Source organism: Erpetoichthys calabaricus, chromosome 3 (assembly GCF_900747795.2).
Source record: "Erpetoichthys calabaricus chromosome 3, fErpCal1.3, whole genome shotgun sequence".
NCBI lineage: Eukaryota > Metazoa > Chordata > Cladistia > Polypteriformes > Polypteridae > Erpetoichthys > Erpetoichthys calabaricus.
In genome coordinates, this window is record NC_041396.2 from 201,612,193 (window position 1) to 201,625,891 (window position 13,699).

Sequence of the window (13,699 nt, forward strand, 5' to 3'; positions counted from 1 at the left end):
TCCAGCATTTAATATCATCTAAACAACTGAAAATGTTCTTTAGCGAGCAGGTGCTATCAGCTGTAACTGGTAGGTAAAACTGTGTGTCATCCGCATAATGATACAAAAAAATTTTATTTTTGAAGATAGAACCAAACGGTAGCATGTATAGTAAGAATCATAACGGCCCTAAAATTGAACCTTGGGGAATGCCACATTTAATGGGAGTGGAGGATGAGGAACAGTTACCTTTTCTGACAGAGAAGCTTCCTTCTCTCAGGTAGGAGGTAAACCATTTTAACACTGGGCCCTGAAAACCCACTTCCGCCTCCAAGCTTTGTAAAAGAACATCATAGTTGATTCTGTCAAGAGCTGCGCTATGATCAAGCAGAACTAAAACTGCATAACTACCAGAATCAATAGTGAGAAGAATGTAATTCTGTACATTAAGCAGGGAAGATTCTGTACTATGCAGAGCTCTAAATCCACACGGGAATTTGTCAAAGATGTTAAACTTAATCAAATAGGAGGAGATTTTGGAGAATACCACTTTTTCCAATAGCTTGGAAATAAAAGGTAGCTTTGTCCTGTGTGAGGATGTGGCACTGTTAAACAACTTAGTCACCTATTCAAAGAGTCAGTTTCAAGATGAATGTATCTAAAACATTTTTTGTTTGTAATAATAATTCAGGTGATACTGTGGCAGAGTGGTTGCCTCTGTTGCGTCACATCCCAGAATTCTGGGCTCTAACACTGTCAATGTGATGATTAAGCATTCTTCCTCAGTGTAAACTGCTATTCTTTGGGTACCCCTTATAACAAGCCTATATGAGTTCTCTACAGGTACTCTCTTTTCATCTCACATCCCAAACACATGTAGGGTATACTGACTGGTGATTCTATATAAAGCAACTGAACGTGCCTTGTGATGGACTTGGTTCATGCCTTACAAGTAATGATGTTAGGAAATGTTCCAGATCAGTGGGTTTAAGTAAATGAATGAGTGAATGTTATGTTTTGTCTGTCTCAAATTACTGGAACAGGAAGAACTTGTCACTCATTATTTTGAATTTCTTGATGTTATGTTAGAAAGATGATTTTTTCCCCCTCTTCTCATGCAATAGAAGTCTCTCATTCCCTGTTAACCTTTTGTTGCATGTTAGTATGACAGAAGAGAACAAAAGGCTTGGTATACAAATGGTGCCAGCATTTTACATAATGTAGTGATCGCTAACGAACAGAGGGATTCATACTACATGCCTCTCTACTTACTGTATCTGGGTTTGGCAGAAGCTTTTTTTTTTTTTTTTTTTTTTTAAATTAAAAAAAAAACATCTACCACAAACAATGGATGGCACTTTTTGGCTTATTGATATTAACTAAAATTACTATGTTTTATTAAACTATGTTCTTTTTGGCTTTACCTTTAATTCAATTTTTTTATACTCTATCTTACAACACCAAATCAGAAAAAGTTGGGACAGTGTGGAAAATGTGAATAAAAAAAGAAAAAAGCAAGTTATAAATTCTCCTCAAATTTTATTTCATTGCAGACAGTATGAGCACAAAATAATTCATGTTTTTTTTTGTCAACATCATTTGATTTGTAAATAAATATCCATTCTTGCCATTCAGGCTTGCAACACATTTCAAAAAAAGTTGGGACAGTACAGCATTTACCACTTTGTACAGTTCCCCTGTCTTTTAACAACACTTAAAAGACGTTTAGGCATTGAAGAAATCAAGTGACTAAGTGTTGCAGGTGCTAGTTTGTCCCATTCTTCCTGCAAACAACGTTTTAGGTGCGCAACAGTACGGGGTCTTCGTTGACGCATTTTTCGTTTCAAAATGCGCCAAACATTCTTATTAGGAGACAAATCAGGGCTGCAGGCAGGCCAGTCAAGCATCCGCACCCTCTTCTTACGCAGCCATGCCTTTGTTATGCGCGCAGTATGTGGTTTGGCATTGTCTTGCTGGAATAAGCATGGGCGTCCCTGGAAAAGACGTCGTCTTGAAGGCAGCATTTGTTCCTCCAAAACTGAGATATACTTCTCAGCATTGATGGTGCCATCGCAGAAGTGCAAGTTACCTTTGCCGAAGGCACTGACACAACCCCATACCATGACAGACCCTGGCTTTTGGACTTGTATCTGGTAACAGTCTGGATGGTCCTTTTCCTCTTTGGTCCGCAGCACACGGCGTCCATTTCTTCCAAAAAAGATGTGAAAAACCGATTCGTCTGACCACAATACATGTTTCCACTGCACAATGGACCATCCCAGATGCCTCCGAGCCCAGAGAAGTCGACGGCACTTCTGGACACTATTTATGTAGGGCTTCCTTTTGGCACAGTACAGTTTTAGCTGGCATTTCCTAATGTAACGACGTACTGTAGTGCTTGAGAGTGACTTCCTGAAGTAGTCCTGAGCCCACGCAGTTATATCATTTATTGATGAATGACGGTTTTTAATGCAGTGCCGTCTGAGGGCTCGGAGATCACGGCCATTCAGTTTAGGCTTGAGCCCTTGGCCTTTGCGCACGGTAATTTCTCCAGATTCCCTGATTCTTTTCACTATGTTATGCACTGTAGAGGGAGAAATGCCCAAATCTCTTCCTATCTGTCTTTGAGAAATGTTTTTCTTCATCATTTCAAAGATTTTTGCCCGCACTTGGTGGCAAACTGGCGATCCTCTGCCCATCTTTGCTCCTAAAGGAGTAGGCCTTTCCTCGATGCTGCTTTTGTACCGAATCATGATTGCAATCACCTGTTAACATCACCAGTTTCAAATCACATCATTATTTAGTTATTATACCTCATTACTACCCCTTAATTGCCCCTATCCCAACTTTTTTTGGAATGTGTTGCAAGCCTGAATGGCAAGAATGGATATTTATTTACAAATCAAATGATGTTGACAAAAAAAAACATGAATTATTTTGTGTTCATACTGTCTGCAATGAAATAAAATTTGAGGAGAATTTATAACTTGCTTTTTTCTTTTTTTATTCACATTTTCCACACTGTCCCAACTTTTTCTGATTTGGGGTTGTACATACAAACAACTAAAATTAAAGTACATGAAATATACATTACTTATTGGCAATAAAACCATTTTCACAAAATACAGTATACACAAGACTACAGTAGAAATATTAGCATGTTAAACTGTACTGTAGACTTACAGGTACCATAGGCTGCACAATGGCCCAGGATTTGAAACATATATATTCATAAACCAAATTACTCTACCTGTACAGTAGAACTAATTTCAGCAGCAAATCCTCCTGTTACCGGAGCTTCATGGCTGATCAATAATCTCCCGGTCTTAACCACAGACTGTAATAGAGGAAAAATGCAAAAGGCAAAACTTTAAACACAACTATACTTAACATAATTGAAAAACTAAACATGTTCATACATCATTCTGAAATACTGAAGAAAAAAAGAGTGAACATATTTTAGAAATATGATTTACTTATGCTGTAAGTGTATTCAACATTCACAAAACCACTTAATCCAACCTAGTATCATGTTGGGACCGTAACCTGCACCATCAGGCACAAAGCAGAGTGGGCAGAACACCACTCAACAGCAGGGAACACTCATGCACACAAACACAGACACACAGCCAATTACGAACTGCAAATTTTACCAAAATGCACATCTTTGGGGATATAGAATGAAAAGTGGAGTACTGGGGGAAATCCCTTGCAGACATGGTGTGAACGTTGAAACTCCACATGGATAAGGACCAGGTGCAGAATTTAAATTTTGTGAGACAGCAGCACTAACCACATTATCAACATGCTCTCCCATCCACAAAACAGAAGTTTGTCTATTTCTGTTCATGATAAGAGACAGAGAAGTTGATTGATGTAGTGTGATTTTATTGATATTTTCTTTAACATTTCCCTGTGGCGTTTAATGATTTTTTAAATACAAATAAACATTTCCACAGAAACATAGAGAGAGGAGAGAGAGGTTAGGAGCATGTGCTGATACAGCACATTTCCGCACCCACCACACAACAAACCAACTCAGGATCCAGATTAGCTCATCCTTAAATCTTCAGTTAAAATTTAAGTTGAATTTGCAACTGAATCAACAATTCTTTTCTTTACAGACAAGTCTCTTTTGCAACTAATTTGCTTTACTGATGCTGCATAATCAAAGTAAAGCTGTGTAAGAAAATGCAGGATGGAATCTTGTTAGAAATGCTAATTTTAATTGCATTTTTTGTGTGATGCATTTGTTATATAGCTGCATCTGAGTAACAGCACAAAAACCAAATACAAATGTTTATTGTAAATAATGTTTACAATAACACACAGTGTATAATTTTGTTATAGTTCATTAAATGGTTCAGTTAATTAAACACAAATGGAATCATAAAGGGAAAAAACTGTAAAAAGCAAATAACTTGGAAGTCAATAGCGAAATTAATTTGTAATATTTATTTTTGAGTTCTAACAGTTAAATCAAGGCCAATGATCCACCTGTTAAGTATTGTATTTTTATACAGGCAGAGACCATCAAGGAATTGGGTAAGTTGTTAAGATAAAACACTGCACCAGAGAAATGTCAGCCTTATGTTTATAAAGTGTAAAACTTTTCAAATTTCATGGTTATGATTTTTCCTTTTTAGCATGGTTTACCATTTGTTGCTTTTGAATTGGCATGAAGTACTCTGTTTTGACCTACAAAGATTATTATTTTAATATGTTATATGTTTGTTATCTGATCTGAACCATGCAATCAGACCTCTCCATCTCTTCCAGAATGTAGCTGCTCACCTGGTTTACTCTTTTTATTAATTTCACTACTATTACTCTTCTGCTTCAGTTTCTTCACTGGCTTCCTGTTGATACAATGATCCAGTTCAAAATCTCTTGTCTTGACCAATGATTCTCTGAAAGGTTCTGCTCTGCAACATCTCTAGTCTTTGGTTTCTCCATACAGTATGTCCCTTAAGAAGTCTCCATTATGGCTCTGCTTGACTACTGAATGCCCCTCCTCTTGTTGAACGTACTGAGAATGGACACAGCTTCACCATTCTTGCTCCACAGCTATGAAATTATCTCCCTTTGTCTATTCAAACTGCACCCAATCATGCATTGACATCTTTTGAAAACATATTTCAATTTAATATGTTGGAACTGCTTATTGTCTCTCCTACAAGACAGCTGCTGTTGTATTGACAAAATGCTTATGATATTAACTAGTCCAGCTGCAGGTATAATTACATCCCTCTTTATCTTTTTCTTTAATCTTCTTCTCTTTTGCATTTGATGTTTGCACCTTCTAGTCATTCATTGGTGTATAATTTTAGTATTTTTTTTTACATAATAGTCTTTAGTAAAATAAATGTGGCAAATTTAATGTAGAATTATCCTAACAAGGGACTTTTAGCCATAGTTAGTTCACGGAGAAAAAAAAGAAAGAGACAAATATATGGGACATTGAGTATAAATTTATGGTACTTGTAAAAGTTAGCTTTTTTCAGTTTTATTCTCTCAATCATGATCACACTGTAACAACCCTCACGATCCCCATCCCCATCTGACTCTAAGTAACAGCGCCAGCATAAATTCACACCCGATCTGACGCTGTTCATTTTCAAATTATATTGCATCAGTGTCCCATATATTTGTGTCTTTCTTTTTTTTCTCTGTGCTGAGTCGACATCGTGCACCAGAAGGCGTGAGCTTATTCAGTGCAGCAGGATCAACGCACATGTACTGTGCAAGGCATGCATGGGGGCCACTGTGAAAAGAAGAGTGTTCATTGCTCATTTTGCAGAGGAACTTCGTTGTCGCATATTACTAGAAAAGGCGATGGAAAAAGAAAAGGAGGATGCAACATCGACATCATAAACCGTAAGGTGTATACTAATTCTGCGTGAGCAGGAACACTCAATAAAACTGAATAAAAAAAAATCAAGTGACGGTGAGATATGAAGAAGGCAGATTCACCAGCGTTTGTGTGTCAGCTTTTATCCCTCCAGATGAGAGAATGTCCAGTACCACTGCCTCAAAACACCACTCACATCTAGTTATTCCCAGTTTCAAATAAAAACTAACAGCGTCAGATCCCTGGGTGTAGGGACGGTAGTATGTATCGTGATCATGAGTGAGAGAACGAAAGTGAAAAAAAAAAGGTAACTTTTACAAGTACAGTACTATAAATGTACACAGTCTGTTACAGACGCAAACCAAATGTATGTGTGTACTGTATAATATTAACAATAAGAGCAGCTCACTACTGAAAACGGCAACTATAGGTGGCAGTGGGGATTGAACCGATGACCTCTTGATTACAAGTCAGCAAATCTTACCACTGCGCCACGGAAGCTGTTGTATTGTCCTTGAACCTTTTGTGAAAGTGTTTATTTGATCTTTGGACTTCAGGCTTCACACCTTCTATAGTTTATGCCTACATTTTGTAACATTTATTACTAAAATATGAAAAAGTTTGTTTTAACAATGTGTTTACACAGTTTACTGTAGAAACGGAACACACATGAAATGCATGTGTTCCAAATAACGATCTATTACTTCCACTCTAAAACTCCCAGATAATCAAACAAGGCATGAGCTGGAAGAAGTTTGTGAACGGTCTGCGACGGTTGGGAGATGGAATAGCAGGCTGCTTGCTGCTTGTCTTAATCGGCACATTTACAGGACAAAAGACGCTGACGGAGAGGTGCAAATGGATTTAAGGTGGGCCGGATTTACGAGTTATCTCGTAGGCTCTGGTAATTCTAGTGTTAAGTGGCACTTTGGTCCCAAATTGTAGGAGTTCAGTTTTGTTGCAGTTTAATTTTGAAGAGTTCTGCTCCATCCAGGTACAGTGGAACCTCGAGATACGATCACCTCTGTATACGAGAAATTCAAAATACGAGGAAAGTATGAGCGAAAAATTCAGATCTAAATACGAGCATTGGTTCACGTAACGAGCCACGAGCCAGGCTGTGGGTATAGCTTCGCGGTTTAGCGAGGGGGCGTGGTAGCTGTAGCGAGCCGCAGGGCGATCTGCGGTGTCTGCGTTTCTCACCTAAGTGCACAGGTGGGAAACTGCCCACATCCATGATTTGTCCTGTGGCTGATGGGCTGGGCAGGGTTGCCACCTGTCCTTTAAAATACGGAATCGTCCCGTATTTGAGAATGAAATTGCGCGTCCCGTTTTGAATCAATACGTATGCGTCCCTTATTTTTTTGTATTAAAAGTGCTAACCCTAGCAGCTGCCATGTCTTCCCCGCATATATAGAGAAGCGCGAGCCGGTTAAGGGGGAGAAGAAGTAAAAGAAAAGAGAGGAGAGAGAACGGAGGTTGCAGGAGGAGGCAGGAATCCGCAGCAGTAGGAAGTCGGTGCGAGAGAGCGAGCGAGTACAGGCTCGCGTGTAGCTGAACAGGCGAGCCAAACAGCTGAAGCAGGATGGTGTAGAGAACGTCAGCTGCATTAAGTGTCTCGCCTGTTGCAGAGCCCGCATGGGAGAAGCAGGTGAAACGCTAGCAGAGAAGAAGCACCGGGGATTGTCATCTGTTTTTTGAAGACTGCTTCCTGTTGACGTTTTAACCTCGTGTTAAAGGATTGTTATTCTTATGTACTTTAAACCTCCACTTCACAACTGTTTTAAGGATTATTTATTTAAAGATTTATTGAATGCTCTACTGCACTTTGGACACCTGTTTTGATTCTTTTAATAATCAGTTATATTATTTACCAGTGTTATTTATTAAAGGTAGACTACAGTATATATAATTTATCAGTGTTATTTGTTAGGAAAATTGATTTTTATGTTAATATATTTGGGATGCGGAACGGATTAACTGGATTTCCATTATTTTCAATGGGGACGTTTGTTCTAGATACGAGAAATTCGCTATACAAGCTCAGTGCTGGAACGAATTAAACTCGTATCTAGAGGTTCCACTGTATTAATTTCACTGAGTCAGGTTGTGAGCTGAGAAAGCTCTGATGAAGTTCCACTTTTAACATTGAAATAGAGTTGAGTATCGTCTGCATAAAAATGATAACCCAGTCCAAATCTATGAATAATATGGCTAAGGGGAAGCATATAAATACAGAAGAGAAGAGGGTCGAGGACAGAGCCCTGAGGAACTTCTTGTGTGACTGGCGCTGAGCTGGATCTGTTGTTGCCAAGACTAACAAACTCTTGCCTATCAGTCAGGTAGGACTTGAACCACTGGAGGGCAGTGCCAGAGATACCCAGCATGTTCTCCATTCTGGACAGTAGAATGTCATGTCTGACAGTGTTAAATGCTGCACTGAGGTCTAATAGAATTAATATGCTGGTTTGTCCAGAGTCTGCTGCCATAAGCAAATCATTGGTTACCGGTAGCAGAGTAGTTTCACAGTTGTGCTCTGCCCTGAAACCAGATTGAAAGGGTTCCATCAAATTATTAGAAGTTAAGTAGTTGGTGAGTTGGGAAGCTACAACACGCTCAAGAACTTTTGATAGAAAAGGTAAGTGGGAAATTGTTAAGATTGTCAGCATCAAGGCCAAATTTTTTTTTTTAACATTGGGGTTACAGAAGCGGTTTTAAAAGTGAGAGGCACAGAGCCAGTGTCAAGGGATGAGTTTATTATTGTTGTAATAGTCGGGATTATGGCATGAAGGCAGGATTTAAGTAGTGTGCTGGGGATTGGGTCCAGTACACAAGTAGTTGGCCTCATCTTACAAAGCAGGTTATTAACAAAAGCAGATGTGACTGGTGAGAACTTACAGAAGGAGCTGGATGGAGTGGGAGAACAGGGAAAGATATAAACAGATGATGTATTTATGTTAGTTGAATTATTTAGATCTTTAATTTTGTTACGGAAAAAGTGGAGGAAATTCTCACAGACTTCAGCAGAAGAGGTAGTTGGGCCAGATGCGGGTTCGAGTAGTTTATTAACTACAGAGAACAAAACCCTTGGGTTATCATGGCCACTTTCTATTATTCTGCCATAATGGGTGTTCTTGGCAGCATTTAGTGCTTCTCTGTAAGCTCTTTGGTGGTCAGAGAAAGCCTGGATGTGCACGGTGAGGCCAGACTTGCGTGACATTCTATCAAGGCGTCGGCCAGCTGCTTTCATAAATCGCAATTCTGAGTTATACCAAGGAGCTGAACGCTTAAAGGAAACATCCTTATGTTTTAAAGGAGCTGTTTTATCTAATGCTGAATGAAGGGCTGTGTTATAGTGGTCAACAAGACTATCTAGTGTTGATGGAATAGGTAAAGACAGTAAAAGATCAGAAATGGACCCAGAAAGAACAGAGGGACAGATATTTTTAAGGTTTCTGTAAGAAATGTGTCGTTTACAGGTAAGAGGAGGGAGAGATAATGAGACAGTGAAAAGTACTGCTTTTATGGTCAGAGAGTCCCAAATCAGTGCTGTAAATGTTGACAACAGATAGTCCAGAAGTACAGATCAGATCCAATATATGACCACCAGAGTGGGTGGGAAAATCAACATGTTGTATCAAGTCAAAACAGTCCAGTAAGGATAGGAATTCATTTCTCAGTTTAGATGTGGGGATGTCAATATGGGTGTTGAAATGACCAAGAAGGATAACTCTCTGGGAAAAGGAGCTTAAGTGGGTTAATAGTTCAGTCAGATCAGATAAGGATGCATTGTATTTTGGAGGACGATAAATAACAATGAGTGAGACAGAACCTGATTCCATTATTAGTTTAAGAGCCAGACACTTGAAAGACAATTGACAATCAATTGGGATTCTTTTGATGTGTAAATCCACTTTGACAATTACTGCAAGTCCACTGCCTTGTCTTGAGCTGCGAGGCTCTGTGAGGAAAGTGTATCCAGGTGGTGTCGCCTCCTTGAGAGACGTAAATTCATTCGGTTTTTGCCAAGTCTCCATTAAACACAGTATATCAAGTTTGGTGTCAATGATGAATTCTGACAGCACCAATGCTTTGCCATTAAGAGATCCCGAGTTAAACAATGCAATATTAGTTAATGAGGCTTCTTTTTGCACAGCGCCGTGACCGGAGTTTATTTTCACATACTGTAAATTTGGCACACTGACACTTCTATTTCCAGGGCTGGGAGTAGGACGGCGTATTCCTGAGCAAATGCCGCCGGTGGTCTTTTCATTCGCGCGACCTGACCCGCGATGTACATATTTCGGGCGCCGCAAAATACTGGTGTCTTTTAGGATATTCCAGTCAGACCATTTGCTCTGGAGAAACTTTAACAAAGGAGTTTGTCACAAGAGTATTTTAACATGATACTGAGCAATACTTATCTGATAGCAGTGGAGAAGCAGCACAGCACAGCGGAGCCGGTGAGACGGGCAGGTGCGGTAGTGTAGATGAGCAGTGATAGCAGAGCAGCAGAAAGCATAGCAGGAGGAGATAGCAGGATTTGGAGGTTCCAACATACAGCCATAAACAGTAATGCTGGGTATTACAGGTGTGATCACCCCAGAGCCACAAGCCAGGTGGGGTATGAACACCAGATCAGTTCTTGGTCATACAGCACAGTAAAATGAATCGGGAGCAGACCAGCATAGCAAATATAATCAAGGAGACAGATCATCCCAGGCTACTAGATCGCTGGGTACAAAGAAATGTTCGTAGGTCTCGTCCCGTGATCCCCAGATTCAGTTGTTCTCAGTCAAAGTAAAGTCCATAAAATCTGTAAAAATTAAACCTAATCCATACAATTTGAGTCAGCTGCATCCACGAACTATACATACAATAAAGAAAATAAAACAAGCGTAAGAAAGTGTAGGATTAAGGCGAATTTTGCAAAAAGTGTTGTTAACAGAGAGGAGCGGCAACAGCATGCGTGCGCCAGCATCCCCGCCCTAATGACATGCCTTTGCACGGCAGAAGAAGAACACTGCATTCCAAGAAAAACACCTGCTATCTACTGTCGAATTTGGTGGAGGTTCCATCATGCTGTGGGGCTGTGTGGTTAGTTCAGGGACTGGGGCCCTTGTTAAAGTCGAGGGTCAGATGAATTCAACCCAATATCAACAAATTCTTCAGGATAATGTTCACGCATCAGTAACAAAGTTTAAGTTATGCAGTGGTTGGATATTTCAACAAGACAATGTCCCAAAATACAGTTTGAAATCTACAAAGGCATTCATGCACAGGGAGAAGTACAATGTTCTGGAATGGCCGTCACAGTCCCCTGACTTGAATATCATCGAAAATCTATGGGATGATTTGAAGCAGGCTGTCCATGCTTGGCAGCCATCAAATTTAACTGTATGGAAGAATGGTCAAAAATACCTCCATCCAGAATCCAAACACTCATCAAAGGCTATAGGAGGCGTCTAGAGGCTGTTATATTTGCAAACAGAGGCTCAACTAAGTATTGATGTAATATCTCTTTTGGGGTGCCCAAATTTATGCACGTGTCTAATTTTATTATAACACATATTGCATATTTTCTGTTAATCCAATAAATTTAATGTTACTGCTGAAATACTGCTGTTTCCATAAGGCATGTCATATATTAAAAGGAAGTTGCTACTTTGAAAGCTCAGCCAATGATAAACAAAAATCCAAAGAATTAAGAGGGGTTCCCCAACCTTTTCGTATGACTGTAATATTTGACAAGCAGAACCTGACACCAACTGTAAACTATGGTGGTGGAAAGGTTATGGTTTGAAGGTGCATTGCTGCATCTGGGCAGCTTTGAATTTGTCATTGTACCAGAATGTGCTTGAGGACAATTTGAGACCATTTGTCAGAAGACTGAAGGTCAACCAAAAGTATACTTCACACATGACAATTGCCCTAAACATATCAGTAAATCCACCAAGAAATTGCTTAAAGGAAAGAAACGGAGGGTTCTGGAAAGGTAAATTCAAATCACAGATCTGAATCCCATTAAGATGCTGTATGTGGATTTGAAACATGCTGTACATACAGGAAACCCCTCAAACGCTACATAGCTGAAAGGATTTCTGCATGGAGGAATGAGAAAAACTTTATCCCAGTTGATGTCAGAGACTGGTACAGAGTTATAAGAAATGCCTGCTTGAAACTGTTTCTACCAAAGGGGGAAATACTAGCTATTTGAGCCAAGGGTTTACTTACTTTTTGCACAGACGTAACGGCATACAGTATCTGTATGTTTTTCATTGAATACATTATTGGAAGGCCAAGTTTTTTTTCCTCCCAATTACATCACCTTTATATTTAAATGCAGTTCCAATCTGGATTTGCCCACATATGTTAAAAAAAGAAATAAAAAATAAAAATATTTCATGGGGTATACTTCCTTTTGTATGGCTGTATTTATACTCAACAGATTAAGACAGTACTCAATCAGCTGACATACTGTAAGTTGCACCCTCTAGCTTCAGACCCTCTTTTGCGTAGTTATAATAAATAATGTAAGAATTTACAATAAACTTTTATTTTAAATCATGTTCCTCTGCTGGGACTGTCAATTGATGAAGAGTGTGTACTACATGCTGATGTCATCCTTGCTGGTGGATTATATTGATAGCTTTTTGGGTGAAACTAGGGGGGGATGGGCAGTCTTCCCAAGCTTTTTTTCTGCCTTTAACACTAGAATTACCAGAGCCTACGAAAAAACTCGTATATCCGGCCCACCTTAAATCACTTCTTAAATCCGTTCACACCTCTCCGCCAGCATCCTTTGTCCTCTAAATGTGCTGATAAAAGACAAGCTGCCAGCAGCTGGCTATTCCATCCCCCCACCGAGTTAGAACGTGAGCGAACTTTTCCCAGCTCATGACTTGATTGATTATGTGGGAGTGAAGTGGAGTTTTACCGTGGAAATAAGAGATTGTTATTCTAAAGTAATCTGTGTAAACACATTGTTAAAACAGAAACTTTGTCATATTTTAGTAATAAATGTTACAAAATGTAGTAGGCATAAACTATAGAATGTGTAAAGCCCGAGTTCCAAAGATCAAATAAACACTTTCACAAAAGCTTCAAGGACAGTACAACAGCCTCTGTGGCGTAGCGCTTTAAGATTTGCCTCTTAGAGCACAACAGCTCTGCCGCCTTACAGACCTGAGTTCGATTCCCCACTGGGGATAAAATGTTGCTTTTTTTTTTCTTTTTAACCTCAAACGGACATAAAATTTATAAATTGGTATGCACTGTCAGTTAATGAGATCGTTATATTTTCATGTGGGATGCTCCTTTTAAAATATTTTTTTAACAATTGAGACTGCAATTAACAGGAACAACTGTCCTTATAACTGTTATTTTTAAGATCCATAACACACAGACAGACGAGCACTGCGTAATAGAGAGACAGACAGGCAGAGATATATAAATAAACAGGGAAGGCACATGTACTGAAAGAAAAAAAAAGATCAACGTGCGTTGTTTCTGCAGCAGTGAATGAGCTCACGTGCTCTAACATCACCCTTCCCCCCGATCTGACTCTCTAAGTAACAGAGCAAGTACAGACACAAATCAAGTGTAATCAAGAGTTCTGGTTCGATCCCCACTGACTCCTATATTTGCCGTTTTCAGTAGTAAGCTGCTCTTTTTGTTAATATTATACAGTACACACATGCACTTGATTTGTGTCTGTACTTGCGCTGTTACTTAGAGAGTCAGATCGGGGGGAAGGGTGATGTTAGAGCGGGTGAGCTCATTCAGTGCTGCAGAAACAACGCACGTTGATCTTTTTTTTTCTTTCAGTACATGTGCCTTCCCTGTTTATTTACATATCTCTGCCTGTCT

At 39.4% G+C, this 13,699-nt stretch overlaps 1 protein-coding gene across 1 annotated transcript in view; it reads right to left on the reverse strand.

The window, feature by feature from the left end:
- The window catches only part of bckdhb (branched chain keto acid dehydrogenase E1 subunit beta), a 225,917-nt gene that overhangs the window by 55,286 nt on the left and 156,932 nt on the right, over positions 1–13,699 (reverse strand). The window contains exon 9 of the mRNA XM_028797663.2: positions 3,230–3,316. Coding sequence (XP_028653496.2) covers positions 3,230–3,316 — 87 coding nt within the window. The remainder of the gene's footprint in view (positions 1–3,229; positions 3,317–13,699) is intronic.